The sequence below is a fragment of the Tyto alba genome, unplaced genomic scaffold, assembly GCF_018691265.1.
Source record: "Tyto alba isolate M040663 unplaced genomic scaffold, T.alba_DEE_v4.0 Super-Scaffold_13, whole genome shotgun sequence".
Lineage (NCBI taxonomy): Eukaryota > Metazoa > Chordata > Aves > Strigiformes > Tytonidae > Tyto > Tyto alba.
Genome location: NW_024881275.1, coordinates 11,400,395 through 11,416,352, shown reverse-complemented (window position 1 = coordinate 11,416,352; position 15,958 = coordinate 11,400,395). Strand labels below are relative to the sequence as shown.

General features: G+C 45.4%; 1 protein-coding gene across 1 annotated transcript; it reads right to left on the bottom strand.

The window, feature by feature from the left end:
* Positions 1 to 1,595: 1,595 nt before the first annotated feature.
* On the bottom strand, positions 1,596 to 13,732 carry SLC46A2 (solute carrier family 46 member 2). The gene is made up of 5 exons (XM_032981574.2): positions 13,265 to 13,732; positions 7,165 to 8,325; positions 5,472 to 5,555; positions 3,668 to 3,824; positions 1,596 to 2,179 (listed from the first exon to the last, which is right to left on the bottom strand). The coding sequence occupies exons 2-5, from the start codon at positions 8,231 to 8,233 to the stop codon at positions 2,122 to 2,124; spliced, it is 1,368 nt and encodes a 455-aa protein (XP_032837465.1). The 5' UTR covers positions 8,234 to 8,325; positions 13,265 to 13,732; the 3' UTR covers positions 1,596 to 2,121.
* Between the last annotated feature and the right edge of the window lie 2,226 nt (positions 13,733 to 15,958).

The window sequence follows — 15,958 nt, the reverse complement described above, 5'->3', positions numbered from 1 at the left end:
CTTGGTACTTTAAGCTTTGAAGCTAAACCATTTCCTTAACTCTGCTGGTGGGCTATGTATCTGTACCTTCAGATCAGCAGCGTTGGGGCCAGTGCCACATTCCTACCACACAGGGAGACAGACTGTAGAGGGACAGTCTTACCATAGCAAACAGCCAAAGGGCTTTTGTCATTAATATATGAAAATAAAGCAGTACTATCCTTGTTCCCTTTTCCTCTGTGCCTGCATCCCTGTGTCCCTCCTTAAGGTTTTGAGAGTTGGGCCGTGCAGATGAAGGCAGGCTGGCTGTGAGCGAAGGTGGATCTCATCCCCCTTCTTGCTGGAGGTGTCAGTATTGGGGACCAAATGGTGCTGGCTCGTTGCCCAGACTCTTCCACTTTCTGCCTGTAAACCCACTCACTGGAACTAGAGTCATCATTCATACCATTAAAAAACAAAATGAAAGCTGTGAAAAGACTTGTCTCTGTGTGAATTAGCGAGTAATCATGTAAAAATGGGAAGGAAGCTTTTGTTTCCTACACTTGATCAAATCTGGCAACTGTGCTCTTGTTCATACTCACAGGCTAGGAAATGTTGTCTTGCCTTCTGGTGCTGGCATGTTTCTATACACTTCCATATATCTGTATAAATATACTTTGTGCATTGTTTACTATGGAACTAGTATTGATGGAGAAAAACACTTTGAGGTAAAAATGTTTGTAATTCTCTATTAGTGTGTACATTTTTTTAAAATGCACCGTTTGTTTACCTCAATTAATTTAATGGAATGGACCAATAAATGTATTAAAAGATGACTCCTTTACCTAGAGTATAAAGTTTTGTTTTTTGCAGCCTTCGCCATTGAAATGATGTGTGCACTTATTTTGATGGGCAGCTTGCTATCTTACTGCAGAAATACCCATCCCTTAAAATCTTGTTCCACTGCTGATTTAACTAAAAGTCATCTGTCTGTTGCTGTAATACATCTGGTATTACTTGAAACTGAAGCCTGGAGCTGAGGAAAGCGCGCAAGAGTGTGTGTGTGGGGGAGCGTGCTTGGCAGCAGCTTCCTCAGAATAAGAGGTTGCATAGTGAGTAATCAGCTTCTGCTTGCGGCATCCCTGGCTCAAACTGAAGCTGCCTGTTTTGCCTTCAGATTATTTCAGTTACTGAAGGGCTTTTAACTTGCCTTTACTTAGTCCAGGAGTTTGGAAGCCACTTAATCCTTGTTAATTCGATTAGCATGTAAACAGACATATAGTCTAAGCACTGCTCCTTCTGGAACATGCCAGTCGTTTGAATCATGTTTGGATTTAGCTGACAACATCTCATGTCAGTATTGTATGAGGTTCCTTTCAGTAGGGGTATTAACTCAGTATAATGCTGGGGTAACAAGGTAACTATTACCTGACATCAGTGTTGCTACACCTCTGTACAGCCTGTGGGAATAGTGTGCTCCGCTTATCTGTTCCTAACCTCTTACAAGAGTAGTACATCCTGGTGATGTGAACTGAAATGCAAGTATTGGCTCTTGAGTCACAGGTGTCCTTCCATAAACTCTGTTAAAGCATTGTCCAGGGACAGTAGAACAATCTCCCAGAAATCAGGGGCATGAACACATGTTCAGGAGTGGTTTATTGTAGGGATTACTAAAAGTGTCTTAATCTTACATATTTTTGTATGGTGGTATTTCTGTATTTAATGGTCTTCTATGTGTTGATGAGCTGAGCTGACACATCTTCTGTGAGAAGACAAGAAGGAACTAGTGGAAAACTCATCTTCTGCTTTTCCCTTCCACACTGAATGATGTATCTAGAAATGCGGTTTCCATTTCTACCCTGTTCTTGTCTCTGCACTCTTGCTAGCCAGCCTACCAGGTTCCTGTAAGACTGCTGAAGACTGCTGGTGTGCGATAGCCAATGCATGTACTCTGCAAGATGATGCACTGCAGAAATAGCAAGGCAAACTTCTTTGTCCTAGGTGAGCTCGGTGCCTGAGAGGCCGTGTCATGCTGTGAAATAGAAATACAGATGAGATGCTTCCTGTAACAACAACTGCGAGGACTAATGCTTGGCAAACCTTCCACTGCGGTTGCTCAGAGAGTTGATGAAGACAAAGAGATGCTTTAGCTGGTACAGCCTGTCACTCGGTCAGAATCTGAAGGGAGCCAGTGGTTGAACGTTGTTTGATGGCCACGATGCTGTAAAGAGCAGTAAAAATGCAGGTTACAAGAGAGCTGCAAACATCTTTCTCAGACTACAGTGTGCTTTTCCCCATCAATTCTTTAGATTAAACTTTGCTGGGAGGTCTGGAGCTGACTAAGTGCTCATGTGATTCCTCTTGAGGATCTGCCAGCCTCTCTGTACGTTATTCTTGTGTACAAGCAATGCCATTGTCACCATTTGTAATCTTTCAGACTTTTGAGTCCTAATAACCCATGTTTATGCTCATAAGGGTGCTAATTTCTATCTGGAGCCTGTGTTAAAAAGCAGCTGAATAGCTAGCAGTGACTTGCTGTTACACAGCAGGGTTGTGCATAAGAAACGAGTCACTCTTGTGTCTGGAAAATACGAGGAAAGCAGAGCCAGTGGACTGGTAAGTATGAAGCAGCCTTTCCCACACCTGTGGTCCTGCTGACAGCAGTTGTCATGTGTGTTGACAAGCCCAGAGAAAGCCTTCAGTGCTCTGGATGAGGCACAGCTGATGGTGTAGGAGCTTTCCTTAGTGTATCTTTTTCTTCCTGTCTAAGTGATAACAGTGAAGTCGGTATAAATAGTGCCTTTAAACTTTCTACTCTTACTTTGTTAAAAAATTACAGCAAAACTGGGCAAGAATTTTGCCTGGGATCAGACATAAGCCTGTCTAGTACCTGTCTTATATCTGAATGAAAATGTTTTTGTTGCATGGCTTAAATACTGCCGTTGCCACAATTCACTTTAACTTCATACAGGAAGAGTCTGTTTCTAGTAATGCAACAAGCTGGAGGGTCTTGGGGACGGGACAGAGGGCAAGATGAGATTTGGAGGGAGATCCTTCAAAAATTCTGTAAGAGTACATGGACAGGATATGTCAGGTTTCTCTGTTCAAATTAAGCTGGTTTTATGTTTAAAACTTGTTCTTGAAATTGTACCTCTCAGTTGCTCTGTAGCTGTACAGTTGGGTCGGTTCACTGGGTTAGAAAAGTAACCGTTCCCTTCAGTATGTGGTAATGGTTTCTCTTTGAAAGAAACACCCGAGGGAGATTCAGATTATTCATTTCTGTCACAATGAGTAAGTCACCTGTAATGGATTCTTTTTTAAAAATGTTTTACCTTGCGTAGGATTGTTGCCTTACTCTACTTACTACTATTTTCACAATATCAAGCACTACATTTATGTGAAGGCTTTCATCCCCTGGGAATTATCAGCTCAAAATCTGTCAAATATTCCTCCTACAACAATTTATGTTACATTAAACAAAAAGAAGATTAAAAAGAGAGGCTAGATCATTTGCAAGTTTCATTATTTGGATCTCCTTGGTATTTGTCAACAAATTTCTGCAAGATTTCTGTTTCTCTTCCTTTTTTTTTTTTTTCCTTTTTTTAAAATTCAAAAGAAGTTTTCTTTTTTCGTCTGTAATATATACACTTCAGGAAGGATGGAGAAAATACAGCATGTCCATTTGGACAAAACCCTTCTGATTCCTTACCTTAAAGGGAGGAGACTCAGGCAGCCCACTAGAAAAGACAAAATGAAGCAGAAGCCGCTGTACCAGTCCAGTGTGTTTTGATAGATCTTGTTGTAGACTGTAGATGTCACTACTCCCGTGGTGACTAAAGACAACTGCAGCAGGACAAACACCTTACCTGTAAAACAAGAACATAGTTTGTTACTAAGGAGAAAAAAAAGCCCTGGTACCTTCCCTGACAAATCCCGGATCACTGCTGTGCGGAAGAGCAATGTAGTCATTGCTTCACCAGCACCAGGTAGCATAAGCTTGTATCTGCTTCTGTTCTAGACTAGAATTAGATGACTTCCTTCTTTTAGGCACAGGGCAAAAGATCCAAATAGAAAACTGTCTGCTTCAAAAGTCTAGATGTAGTTAGCTGCTTGGAAGAGCAGCAAAAAACTGAGCGATAAGTGCTTTCCCTGGGAAGTAGAAAAGTAGTCTTGGACTAATATCTAGAGGACAGGAGAGATTTTAGCCAGGGTCTGCTTCTGCCCTAGGCCAGAAGAGTCATCCTCCACTGGGTTAAAATGATAATAATGCCTGACATGGGGAGGTGCATGTGATTTGTATGATGTTTAGGGCAGAGGAAAGGCAGAAACTGAATCCTAGTTGGAACATCTTTTTTGTTGAAGCGCAGCCTTCAGTTTCTGTCATTGTAAATGGGGCAAGGGGAAGTAACCCAGCCCTGCCAGGATGTGAAAACTGAGCGCAAGGTCAGGGCTTTGTGCTGAGCTTGCTGCCCTGGCAGACTTCTCTGGCCGCGCAGCAGAGACAGCACTGCTGGCAGGAGACACGGGTTGCTCTGCTGCATCTGGTCCTGTTCGAGAGCTGTCTGCTGCTGTAATCAGGTGCTGCCTGCATGGCTCATGGTGGAGGGTAAAACAACATTATGATTAATGATAATGATTAATTTGGGGTGTGAGCTGCGCTGTTTGTGGTAGGTAGGTGAGTTTGCTGCAGAGTGCATTGAGGAGCACAAGTAGCAGGAGTGAACTGGCGACAGCAGTATTGTGTTCACATGGCAGAAGGGGAAAGGATGCAAAGGACAGCTGTAAGAACATGTTTGGAGGAGGCACGAGCAGTTGTGGGCATGAGGTGCTATATGAATGCATGGTCAGTCTTGTCTGTTGTGTCTAAACCCAGCTAATAGGGGTAAACATGGTAGCCTTCCATATGGTGTTGTAAAATACATATATTTTTCTAATACATTTTTTAACAGCAAAGAATTTTTGTTCCTGTTTGCCAAAAAGGGCCAATTCTTATGCAAAGGTTATCCCTTGTTAGTTAAATCATGGCCTGACAGTAACTAATTGCCACATAGCACTTGGAGATACGTTTAGAGAGCATAACTGAAAAAACGTGAAGGAAATCTATCCTTCCCAAAAATGGAAGTGAAAGAAGCCAAATATAAATGGTGTGAATATCACAGTGCTTCAACCCAACGTCTTGCTTCTCTTGGTTTTCCCTGGAGTACTGTGTTTTTGAGCAGCACCTCAGATATTTTCACTGCCTTTGAGCTGCAGACTGATAGTAATCTCTTGAAGCATGTGCTGAAAATTTTGTGGAAAAAATGATGATGCAACCGCGGACAAGATGTTTGGATGTGACATTCTCGTCCAGCAAGTTTCTCTGCCACTCCCTTCTCATCTGTGGTACCAACTGTTCTGGTTTTATTGCGCAAAGCACAGATTGCAACAATAACTTAGCTTTCTCTTTGTACCTTAGGGTGGATGGAGGGATTTGAGTTTTTTCTTTTTATCAGTAAGGTAACCAAAGTACTTACCATAGGATGATCCTTCAACATGCTTGGATAACATGGACCTGATAGTTGGTAAGGGGATGAGGGCAAAGAGCATCACTGCCCGTGCTGCAATGCAATGAATATGTAGTTATTATCAGTACCTGCTCCTTTTCTCCCAACACAACCACCACTACTTTTGAAGACTCTGTGCTTCTGGCTTAGCCAGGGCCTTTGCTTCACCTTTTCTTATCCCTCGAGTACCAGAAATAAGTACAAATCTTTGGTAGGAGTGTAGGTCCTCATTTAATCCAAGCGATGGTGGATAAACCACCTATTTCTCCCACTAGCAGAGGTACTGTTCCCAAACCAGCCACGGTCTCATGGTCTCAGCCCAAAATCCCAGCGCAGATGGAATATAACATTGTCCTTTGAGATAGTGAGGCTGATGATTTGAGGCTAACCAGGACAGAGAACAGCCCATGCTATGCGGCCTTACAGAAACGGTACCTTTATAATGCTGCAGCTGTTTTCTGTCTTGGTGTTTCTGGCTTGCAGTATTTTATGCTTTCTCTAGTGTGGAAACATTTAGGAAGCTGGAATTGTGTTCCTGTCAGCAGAACCAACCTCAGTGAAGTGTTAGTCCATGTCTAGCATACTGAGGTGTTTCTGCAATGCAAGGAACAAGCATCCTGCACACTGTGTAGCAGCATGATGGACTTAATATTAAACAAGCATTTTTTTGTTTTAATTTTTTATCTTTTGTTCCCCAGCCTGATTGCCTAAACAAACAAAATCTCTCAAAAACTTCACTCATCTGGCTTACTACACAGTTACAATATCCCACCATCTTTCCCTTTAGAATAACTCTGATTTTCAATTTCTCATTCCCTGTAAGGGCAGACAGAAAAATCGCTTCAGGCCATTTCTCTTAGATCTTTTTCTTACTTTCAGGAGCAAAACTGCAAAGCCATGCAGCACACAATACTCAGTTTGTCAGATATGAATCATCCATCTCACTGCCACAGCGGAAGCAGTTCTTAGGTTTTGTTTTCTGTGTTTCTGCAAAGACTACCTCCCAACAATAAACATGCTTTTCCCTTGTTGTGGAATGCTCCCCATCTATTGTTACCTGTCCTTTGATCATTTATACATAGTGTAAGATTTGTACACTATATTATTGTGATATTTTAGTTGCTCAAGCAGCTCCAGTGTTTCACTATTAAGTTTCCCATCAGCCATAAATGCCTTAATGTAACAAAAATAAATCACGTCCTAAGATGTTCGCTTAATAGGAAACCTTTGCCAGTTTGTTTCTGTTGTAGCCTTAAGTCTTACCTCACAAGAAGCAAGTGCTTCCCGTTAACACAGTGGTGTGGTATGACTAGTACAGAAAGCCAGCAACAATTCCCACACTGCCACAGTGTGAGCATTGTTCCCCTGCTCAGATCTGGCCTATGGCCATGTGACAAATTGCAAGTCAATGTGCTTTAAACTGAGCCTTAGCAGGACTGTATGCCTCTTCTGGATATTGTAGGGTGCTGAGTGTAAGTACAAAGGGAGAGTGGAGAGAGGAGATGATAGTGAAGCTCTCTTGAGAATTGCTTGTGTGACAGTCTGCCAACCCCCTGTTCTGAAACTTGCGATGAAGCAGAGCACAAGCCCTTCTCCTGATGCCAAACCACCCCAGCCCCTTTCTCAGGGTGCACCTGCTTGTGCGAGCAGCCGTTAGACTCACCGATGTAGAACAAGAATGTCCACTGCACGAAAGCCATAATGAGGATGCCAGCGCTGAAGGATGTCACTCCGATCATTATCATGGTAATGTCCCTCAGATATTTGGAGAACACAAATACCCCTAGGAAACTGGTGATGAAGATCACATACCCAGCAGCATTGCCGTGGCCTATCTCCACAGCATTCCAACTTAAAGGCTCCCTGAGCAAGAAGAGCGGGAGTATGTTCATTGCACCAACCACAGCAAGGTCGTAGAGGATTGCTGCCACAAACAGCATGGTGATGATGAGTTTTGAGGGGGATACTGGAGTGGAGTTGCTGCTCCTTGAAGGTTGGGAACTCCCTGCTGCTGCTGCTCCTGTGTGGGCTGGTAGCTGGTTGTCCATGTCCTTTACACTCTTGTCTTTTGCTGGGCAGGAAGCTGCTGACTTGGGGACTGTCAGGACAAAAATGCTGTAGAGGAGGCAGAAAGCATAGCAAGCGATGCTGCAGCCCACCAGCACAGTGCCCTCCCGATAGCGGTCACTGAAGCCGACAAAGAGGTAGCCAGATGCCATGCTTCCCAGAAAGCCAGCGAGGCCATACACCAGCTCAATAATGATGAGCCGCAGAGACCTCTTGCTCTCAGAGGACCCCAGGGATCCCAGAGCCATGAAGCCTGCCCAGAGTGTGGTGAAACCACCCATCACCCCGTTGAAGGCGGCAGCCCCGTACATCACCTCGATCGGCCAGCCCAGCAGGATCAGGAGGAGCAAGAGAGTTTTGGAACCCAAGTAGCCAAGAAGAGGGAAGCAGATGGGGATCTTCCGATGTACCATGTCTCCCAGCTTGGACAAGCCATAGGCTGACACCAGTGGGCTCAGGCCCAGGACTAGATTGTAGATGATATAAAAATTAGAGACAGCCTTCTGCTGAGCATCTTCCAGTGCATGGGAAGGAATGGTGTCATTGGTCTGGTTGTAGTAGTTCTTCACCACCAGTATCAGTGCTGTGTCATAGAAGGCACTGGCCACTTGGGAACCTGCGACCACTGGTTCAATCCATGTCCTCATCACTGTTACCCCCACCATGCTGCTGGTGAGCGCCTCTTCTTGGGGAGAGCTGTCTTCAGGGAGATGTGCAGGAGGAAACAGGTCTTCAGAAGCTCTGCTCTGGCGGCATGCTTAGAGTGGAGAAGTGGAGGAAAAAACAAAAGGTCTGTGGGGCTGCACAGAATCGGAGAGTTGTGCAAGAGATGATCTGGCTGGGAGGATATTTGTACCTCGCCTTGCCACGTATACGCACACATGCACATCCCTGTGCTGCTCTGATCGCTGGCTCATACACCGGAGGCTTTTGTACAGGCGAACGCCCTGCACTCGCTGACTGCCACTGCTCCTCTTCCTGGTGTAGTTTCAACAGAGGTCAGATGACCCAGGGGAATTTCTCTGTCCCAGTTTAGGAAGTTAAAATGCCCCGATCAAGTAATAGCTGCAATTTGGTGTGGTGGTTTGTTTTTTGTTTGGTTTGGTTCTTTATTTTTTTTTTTTTTTTTAGCTTTTGGCATCCCTCACATGTCACAGGACTCACAGGGTGGCTGTGAGGGCAGGTGATGGCTGTGTGCTTTTTTGTCAGGTAATTTGTGAATTCCCCTTACCACCAGCTCATTTTCCTTTCTTTTACACAAATATGTTGCTGGATCTGTTGCTCTTACCTGCTCCCATCTGCCCTGTTGCTGCATCGTCCTCCTTATGTCATTTCTGTTTCAATAACGCAGTCAGGAAATTACACCAAAAATAAATTAAAAGGGAAAAAGCCTATTTTTGGTAATCTGCCTCCCACGGCAGCCACTCTGCCTGCTGTGTCCTTTGGCTTTACAGTGTAGGAATTTCCAAGAGGAGGAAAGTCCCAATTTATCCAAAGGCATCAATGACCACTGCGCCCCAGTAATCAGCCAGCTGAGCTGGAGGCTGGGGTGGATGAGAACCCACCTCCAGGGCAGCGTTTGCCAGCCCCAGCCCCTCAGGGTGGTAGCCGTGCCTCTCTGCAGGCTCTGATGCCTCATGCAGCTTTGCAGCTTGAAGTCAGTCTCCAGTTTTGCTGCTGCCCGAAGCGGCCAAGCGAAGAGACCCACCCTGAGCGGCTCAGGGTCCCTGCAGGCACAGTGGAGTGGCTGGCCAGCGGCACAAGAAGCTCTTGGAGCAGAATATGGTGCGAGCAGGCTGCCAGCTCCAAGGAAGATGCTTGTGGTCCCAGCTGCAGGAAATACTGGGAGAATGTTTGGCAGCCTCAAAAATGCTAACTTAAATGATAATGATCTCATTCTGCACTGGTTTAATGAATCATAACAGGCACAATAACACTGTTCTCGGAAGATTTATGAGGATTACTTTAAAAAATATATTAATGATTAATTTGCGAGAACAATGTAAAAACCTCCATCTGTTTCACTCTCTATTGATTCAGGTGACATTTACTCAATGCCTGTGTACTCATGGCTCAAGAGTTTCATTTTTTCACTCTTAGTTCGGTTGTGCAATAATTTGTATTTTGTATTTCAGTTCAAGGAAAAAAAATCCCCAAGAACTAACAGAGAAAGAAGTAGGGAATTGCCTCCTAGAATGATTTGCTGCTAGCCAATTTCAGTTTCACCAGATAACTTGTTTTTTTTTTTGTCAGGCCAAAAGACTCCTAGCCGGCTGTAAAATATGCGGGTTGTTCCAACAGTTGGCTTCCACCCCCCTCCCCAATTTTCTGCAATAGGTGTCTAGTTTCTTTAGTTTTTATTCAGAAGTGGGACTGTCCTGGGTTGAGAGAGTGGTGGAGTTTTTTGGTGGCAGGGGAGGGGGCTATCGGGGCGGCCCCCTGTGAGAAGCTTCTCGAAGCTCCCCCAGCTCCATGTCAGCTCCACTTCTGTTTGGGAAATTGAGCCAATCGGCTGCGCCTCTGCGATAACGTATTTAAGAAGGGATGTGGTGACGGGCAGTGGGACTTGTGAGGAGGAGTTGCTGCAGCTGCATGAACACCAAGGTCAGTGGAGGAACGGAGGAAGAAAGGAGGGGGGAGGTGTGCCGGAGCAGAGACCCCCTGTATCCTGTGGTGAGACGGCAGGGCGGCCCCCCCCCCCCGCCACCCATGGAGATCTACGGTGGAGCAGACATTGATTTACAGCCTGTTGTTCCTGCTCGGGTGATCAAGGTTCTGTGCCTGAAGAAGGCCGGGGTCTCATGGAAAAAGGTAGCCCCGCTGCTGTAATTCAGCACTGGGAGGATTGCAGCGTGCGGGGGAGTCCCACGCCGGAGCAGCTCGGGAAGGGCTGCAGCCGTGGGAGGGAATCCAGTCGGAGGAAGTTAGTGACCCATGACGGAGCAGTGTGGGGAACGCTGCGGCCCATGGGAGGAATTCAAGTCAGAGAAAGTTTGTGGAGGACTGTCTCCTGTGAGAGGGGGACCACGATGGAGCAGGGGGAACAAGTTTTGGACACTCCCCTCACCGAAGATGAAGGAAGTGGCAGCACTGACTGCACCCCCCATTCCCTGCCCCTGCGCCAGTGGGGGAGGAGGTAGAGATATCGGGAGCAGAGCTGAGCCCGGGAAGAAGGGAGGGGTGGGGGGAAGGTGTTCTCAAGATGTGGCAATGCTTCTCACTGTCCTACTCTGTTATGTGTTGTTAGTGTCTGTAATAAATGTATGGGTTTTTTTCCTTCCCCTAACGAGTCTGCCTTTTGCTCGTGATCATAAAAGGGGGATTTTCCCCCATCCCAGTCCTATCTTGAACCCCAAGCCTGGCTCTCTGTCCCTTCTCATTGCCGGAGGGGAAGGGAGAGAGAGGTGCTGCATTGTGGTTGGCTGCCAATCAGGCCTAAACCACGACAGGGACAAATCTTTTTCTCCAAACCCTTGAGTATTTCCAGAGGATGGAAATTCCAGACAGCCTTACTGAAAACTCCAAAGCATCAGCCTGTGACCAGTTGAAGCAACAAACGCAGCCAGAGGAATTGCCACGTGTTGCTTCACCCAGGAAGCCCTGTCTTTTCCACCAGACTTTAAAGGGAAAGATAAATTACTTTGTCCCATTCAAGCTTCAGCTTGGGACATTAGTTATTTTGGAGTGTAGAGGTATGTTACAGCCACTGTGCTTGAGAGACTGCAGATCTGCTCAACTCTTAAATAAGGGGTATTTTTCCTCCACACTTTATTTCATGTACAGTCTGCCTGGCTTATTCATCTGCCACTCTTGACATTTAGGTGTTACTGTGTTATGCTTAATGCTATTCAGGCCTAGATAGCTAATGAAATGTGCTAAATGTCATTAGTGATCTCATGATCATATAAATTCCCAGGATATTCTGAGTGTTCATTCATATTAAATGTACTTTTTAGAACTAGTTTTCATGGAAGGATATAATTTCACATCAGTAATTGCATAACAGTGAGTGCTAAAGTAAGAGTTTAACCCAGACTCCAGAATATTTCCCACTACAAAATACTTTTCATGAATACCGTATTCATTTGATGCCACAAAGACTTCAGAATTGCTACTCTCTAGCATGAGTTTTTCCATGGGACATGTTCTCATATTACTAGTATTTATAGGGACATTTGCATCCACATTAAAATATGTTAGTGCAGCATAAACACAGTGGAGCCTGAAGAGCCTTAAGAGAGTGGCCCTTGGCATTTAAGAAAAATATACCTAGCAAATCACTGAGACTAGTCTAAAAGCAAAATTACACTGGTATAGCCTGCTGGAAAAGGAACACATTGTTTTAGGGCATCCCTCTCTAGAGCCATCTTGTCTGGAGGACTGCTAGGGGCCAGCTCAGCACCATGTTTCACCAGCTCTAAGACACTGGTTAGTCTGGCAAAATAAAGGTGTTTAATGTCTCCTTGTGGCAATGTTATACGTTCCTATGCAGTATTGCTTTAAAAAAAAAAAAAAAAAAAAAAAACAAAAACCATTTATGACAGTTGCATTACTTTTTCTTTCTGAACAGGGCTGCTGTAGGGATTTCAGAATGCTGGGTCAACTAGGCTTACCAGCTACCAGCATTTTGGAGCTTGGTCTTCATCACTCCTCATCTGAAAAGGTCCTTTTGACATCCAGGACCACAATCCAACATGGGCACATAAGTCCTCTTCATCTCCCTCGCCTAAGCCTGCTGATAGGATCTGTGATTTGCAGTCTCTGGCTGGCAAGTAATTATAATTACAGTCACTAGCTGGCATTTAATTATAATGGCCCCTATCCTCACAAGGCGTGTGGTTCTGCTGACAGCTGTGGGAGGTGGAAGGGGAGCAGAGGCTGCACAGAAAGCTGGGTGCACGGAGTTCGGGGAGTGACTCCTGGCAGCTGCTGCATCGCCAAAGGAATATGGCATCCTGGTCCAGGGCAGTTTTCTTGTGGGATCCAGAGCCACCATGGTAGACACTAATGCCTGGATGTAAACGGCCAGCAGCCTTGTTTCAGCAGCTCTGGAAAATGACACTGAGGCTGTTTGGAACCTCACGATGCTGGTGTCAGTGTCTGTAGCACAACAACTGGTAAGTCCACCACCGCACGGTAATAAAGCCATGCTCTTACGGGTGCACTTTGAGGCGTCTCAGACACTGAGACCCTTGGGCCAGCAGTCCAGCATCCAGGAGGCACAGCACCACCAGACATGTTGAGATCACCAATGGAGACCTCTGCCCTCTTCTGCTGCTCACAGGAGGAGGAGGAAGGCCGGGCTGCAGTCGGTGTGAGGACATGGCACCTCAATCCCCCACGCCTGGAGGCTTCACCCATTGAGCAAAACCCAAAGTAGTGTGCAGGCTGCAGAAAAGCTGGAGAATGGATTTGCTCCATGGAGAGACCTCATGGGATGCACTGATGTGAGGCACGGTGAGGGCGGGTGACCCCATGCCAGGGTAGGGGAGGTCCACCAGCCTTCCCTTAGAAGAAGCTGGAGCTTCCCACCACTTTGAAAACAACACAGGGGAACTGGAAACAGCAGCAATGTCCAGTTTCCTGTGAGACAGACACTGGCTGACCAAGCATCACCAGAAAGCTGCATTGTCTTGCTTTCACCTCCAGATGTCATATTTTTGTCTATTTTTCACATTTTAGAGTTTCCTGCTTACCTGTTTGGAGTCTCCTGTGGGCTTCTCTGCTGGAAAGACAAAACACAGCATCCTTGACACACACTTTTTGCTGAGTTGGCTTCTTTTTTCTTTAGCTTGAGGAATTTAAGCGATTAATAGTGCTGACAGCTAACTGTATGCCTTAACATTAATCCTCTCCATGGAAGCAGGAAAAAATGGGCTTCTTGCAGTACCTGGTGTCTGCCTGATCAGCTGGACCACAGAACAAATCCAGCTGTAGTTCTTAGATAAGCCTCAGATAGTCCTAGTGCTAAATGACTTTTTTTTTGTGGGCACATCCTCCTTTTCTTTAATATTGATGTCTTTTAAAAATTGTTGTCAGCATATATGGGTTTGACAGGGAAGCATTGCAAAGTTCAAGAGTGTGCAGGCAGCAATAGACTTGAGAAGTAGGATGAAATGAATTATTTTAGAACTAAGGATTAAGCAATCCTATGTTGAATAAAGCAAAAGTGGACAGTCTGGAAAAATGAAATAACCATAGCAAAAACATGACTATTAAAAAAATTCACCACTGAATGAACTACAGTAAATAAATATGTAAAAACTCAGTTCAAAACCAAAAACTGCACACCCCCTCTTCCCAAGTGCTTCCCAAGTGTAGAAATAATTTTGGTTATCTGCTTCACATTTTCATTTTCATGTAGATCTAAAAACTTTTATGGTTGAATGGGTACTGAAAAGCCTACAAACACATTTAACTAATAAGCATGAGAAAAGTCATTAAGGGTGAGTAAAAGCTCTGTAGAAGAAGGAGTGTGTGAGTAAATTTGACTTGGGATTTATAAGATGGGAGAGGAACTGTGTATGAAGTGTGGATGTGAATTAAGACTATACAGAGAGCATATTGGAAAGGTTAATGTTTCAGAATTAAGATGAAAAAAGAAAAAGCATGCCACCCATCCTTGTGGAGTGAGGTGGGGAAAAAAGAAAAGAGCAAAGGAAATAGAAGCACTGATTTTTCCGGGCTGGTAGGACCTTTGCTAGATAACTCAGCCCTAGACAGGTTCAGTTAGGGGGAATGAGTATCTCTCCATAACCCTGCAGCTCCATGGAGGTAAGAACAGCAGCTGGCAGGGGCCATCAGAACAGTGGAGAGAAAAGGGAAAAATTCACCCCCTTTTCCATGGTGAGATGTGGAAACAATCAAAAGCATCATAAATGCTTAAAGATACAGAGTCTGGCTTGTGCTTTGTAAAGGGCGTAGTGCTTTTTGAGGCGAGAAGGAAGAGAACAGTATCTTTAAATCTTAGTTCTTCTAGAGACACCCTTGCCTGGTAAGCCAGACGTTTTCACCTGACAGTGATCAGGTTAGCCCTTTGCATGGCTAAGTTTGTGTTTTGCAGGCAGGTAAAGCAAGCGCTGAAGCCATCACCTGCAGTAAGCCCTCAGTGATATCCACCCCAGACATTCAGACCAGGCAGATGGTAACTCACAGCCTCTCTCCGTTTACTCTGCTGGGCAAGATCCTGAGCACAGGAATTGGCAAGAAAGATTAACTATGGTTTTAGTCTCTTGGGTGTTTAATTTTTCCAGGCTATGTTATGCACAACATCCTGTCAAAAATATTCACATCGTTTGTTTAAAAAGACCCAGGAAACTACATACAAAACCTAAAATCTGCAGATGCTGTGGCACACTCTGCTGACATTTATGAGCCTTGCCACCCTCTTTTTCCATGTGGCAGCTCTTCCAGTGGCGGGTGTTTACTGAACCTCTGCAGCTCAGAAATAAAAAATACAAGGACCTTGGTGAGAAGTTCTCACATTCTTTCCTTGATTACAGCGCACCATCTACTCAGGGTCAGGCAGGTCTTCTATGGACCACTTGGACCCTCATCACAGCTGGTGGTGGCTGCTGAATGTAACCCAAGGTGGTTTTGCAACGAGGTTGCGTGGCAGTGCTTATCACTCTCTGTCTCACTGCAAACAGTCTCCAACACTGGTTGAGGACTTTCAGGCAACCTGGCATCACGAGGCACATGTGGTAACAGGGATAACCCTGTTTTTTAACACGTGCTGCAGCCACGCCTGGTTAATTATCCAGCTTGCAGCCTGAGGGTGGGGGCGCTTGTTTGGAGCCGGCAGGGTGGGGAGGTCCTTGGGACAGCAGGGAAAGGTGCCAGCATCCTTCATGAGTGTGGCTGGGAGGCTACAGGGGACCGTGTCTGTACTCACTTTGCTGTAAGGCACTAGTGGAAAATAGCAGGGATGGGGTAATCTTTGTCAGACAAGGATGCAGGGGTGTGCCTGGGTGGGTGAGCTACAGCCCTGGTGCTGGTCGAGCCCACCCTGGGAAGCAGAAAGGGCTGCTGAGGCTCTGCAACCCCATGCAGAGGTGTCTTCTCCACTCAAGGCACAGGGAAGATGTGTCTGGGGTTTCCTAGTTCCACAGCTCTGCATCAGACAAGGTGCTACAGGAGGAAGCTCCAGGCTCTGGAGAAAGCTGTAGATTGAGCAATGCAGATCTCTTTGCATGCTACTCAGGACAATTTAGCTAGCACCTTCCCAGCCAGCTAGGGAATGAACAACCTAGGCAGATTTTGTATATCCTTAGAACCCCAGTATGTGTATAAAAAGACATTAATGGGACTAAAATATCGCATCTCTTCTTTCTCTGAAGGATCCAATGTATCTGCAAGAAATTTTGGAGTTGAAGAGCGGTATTGTGTGA

Bases quoted from the DNA above. Each gene is read 5' to 3' on its own strand.
- SLC46A2 (XM_032981574.2), bottom strand. From the start codon at position 8,233: ATGGTGGGGGTAACAGTGATGAGGACATGGATTGAACCAGTGGTCGCA. The intron at 3,825-5,471 runs GTAAGTACTTTG...CTTGTTTTACAG, and splicing joins TGTTGAAGGATCATCCTATG to GTAAGGTGTTTGTCCTGCTG. The intron at 2,180-3,667 runs GTAAGGAATCAG...TGCTCTTTACAG, and splicing joins CTGAGTCTCCTCCCTTTAAG to CATCGTGGCCATCAAACAAC.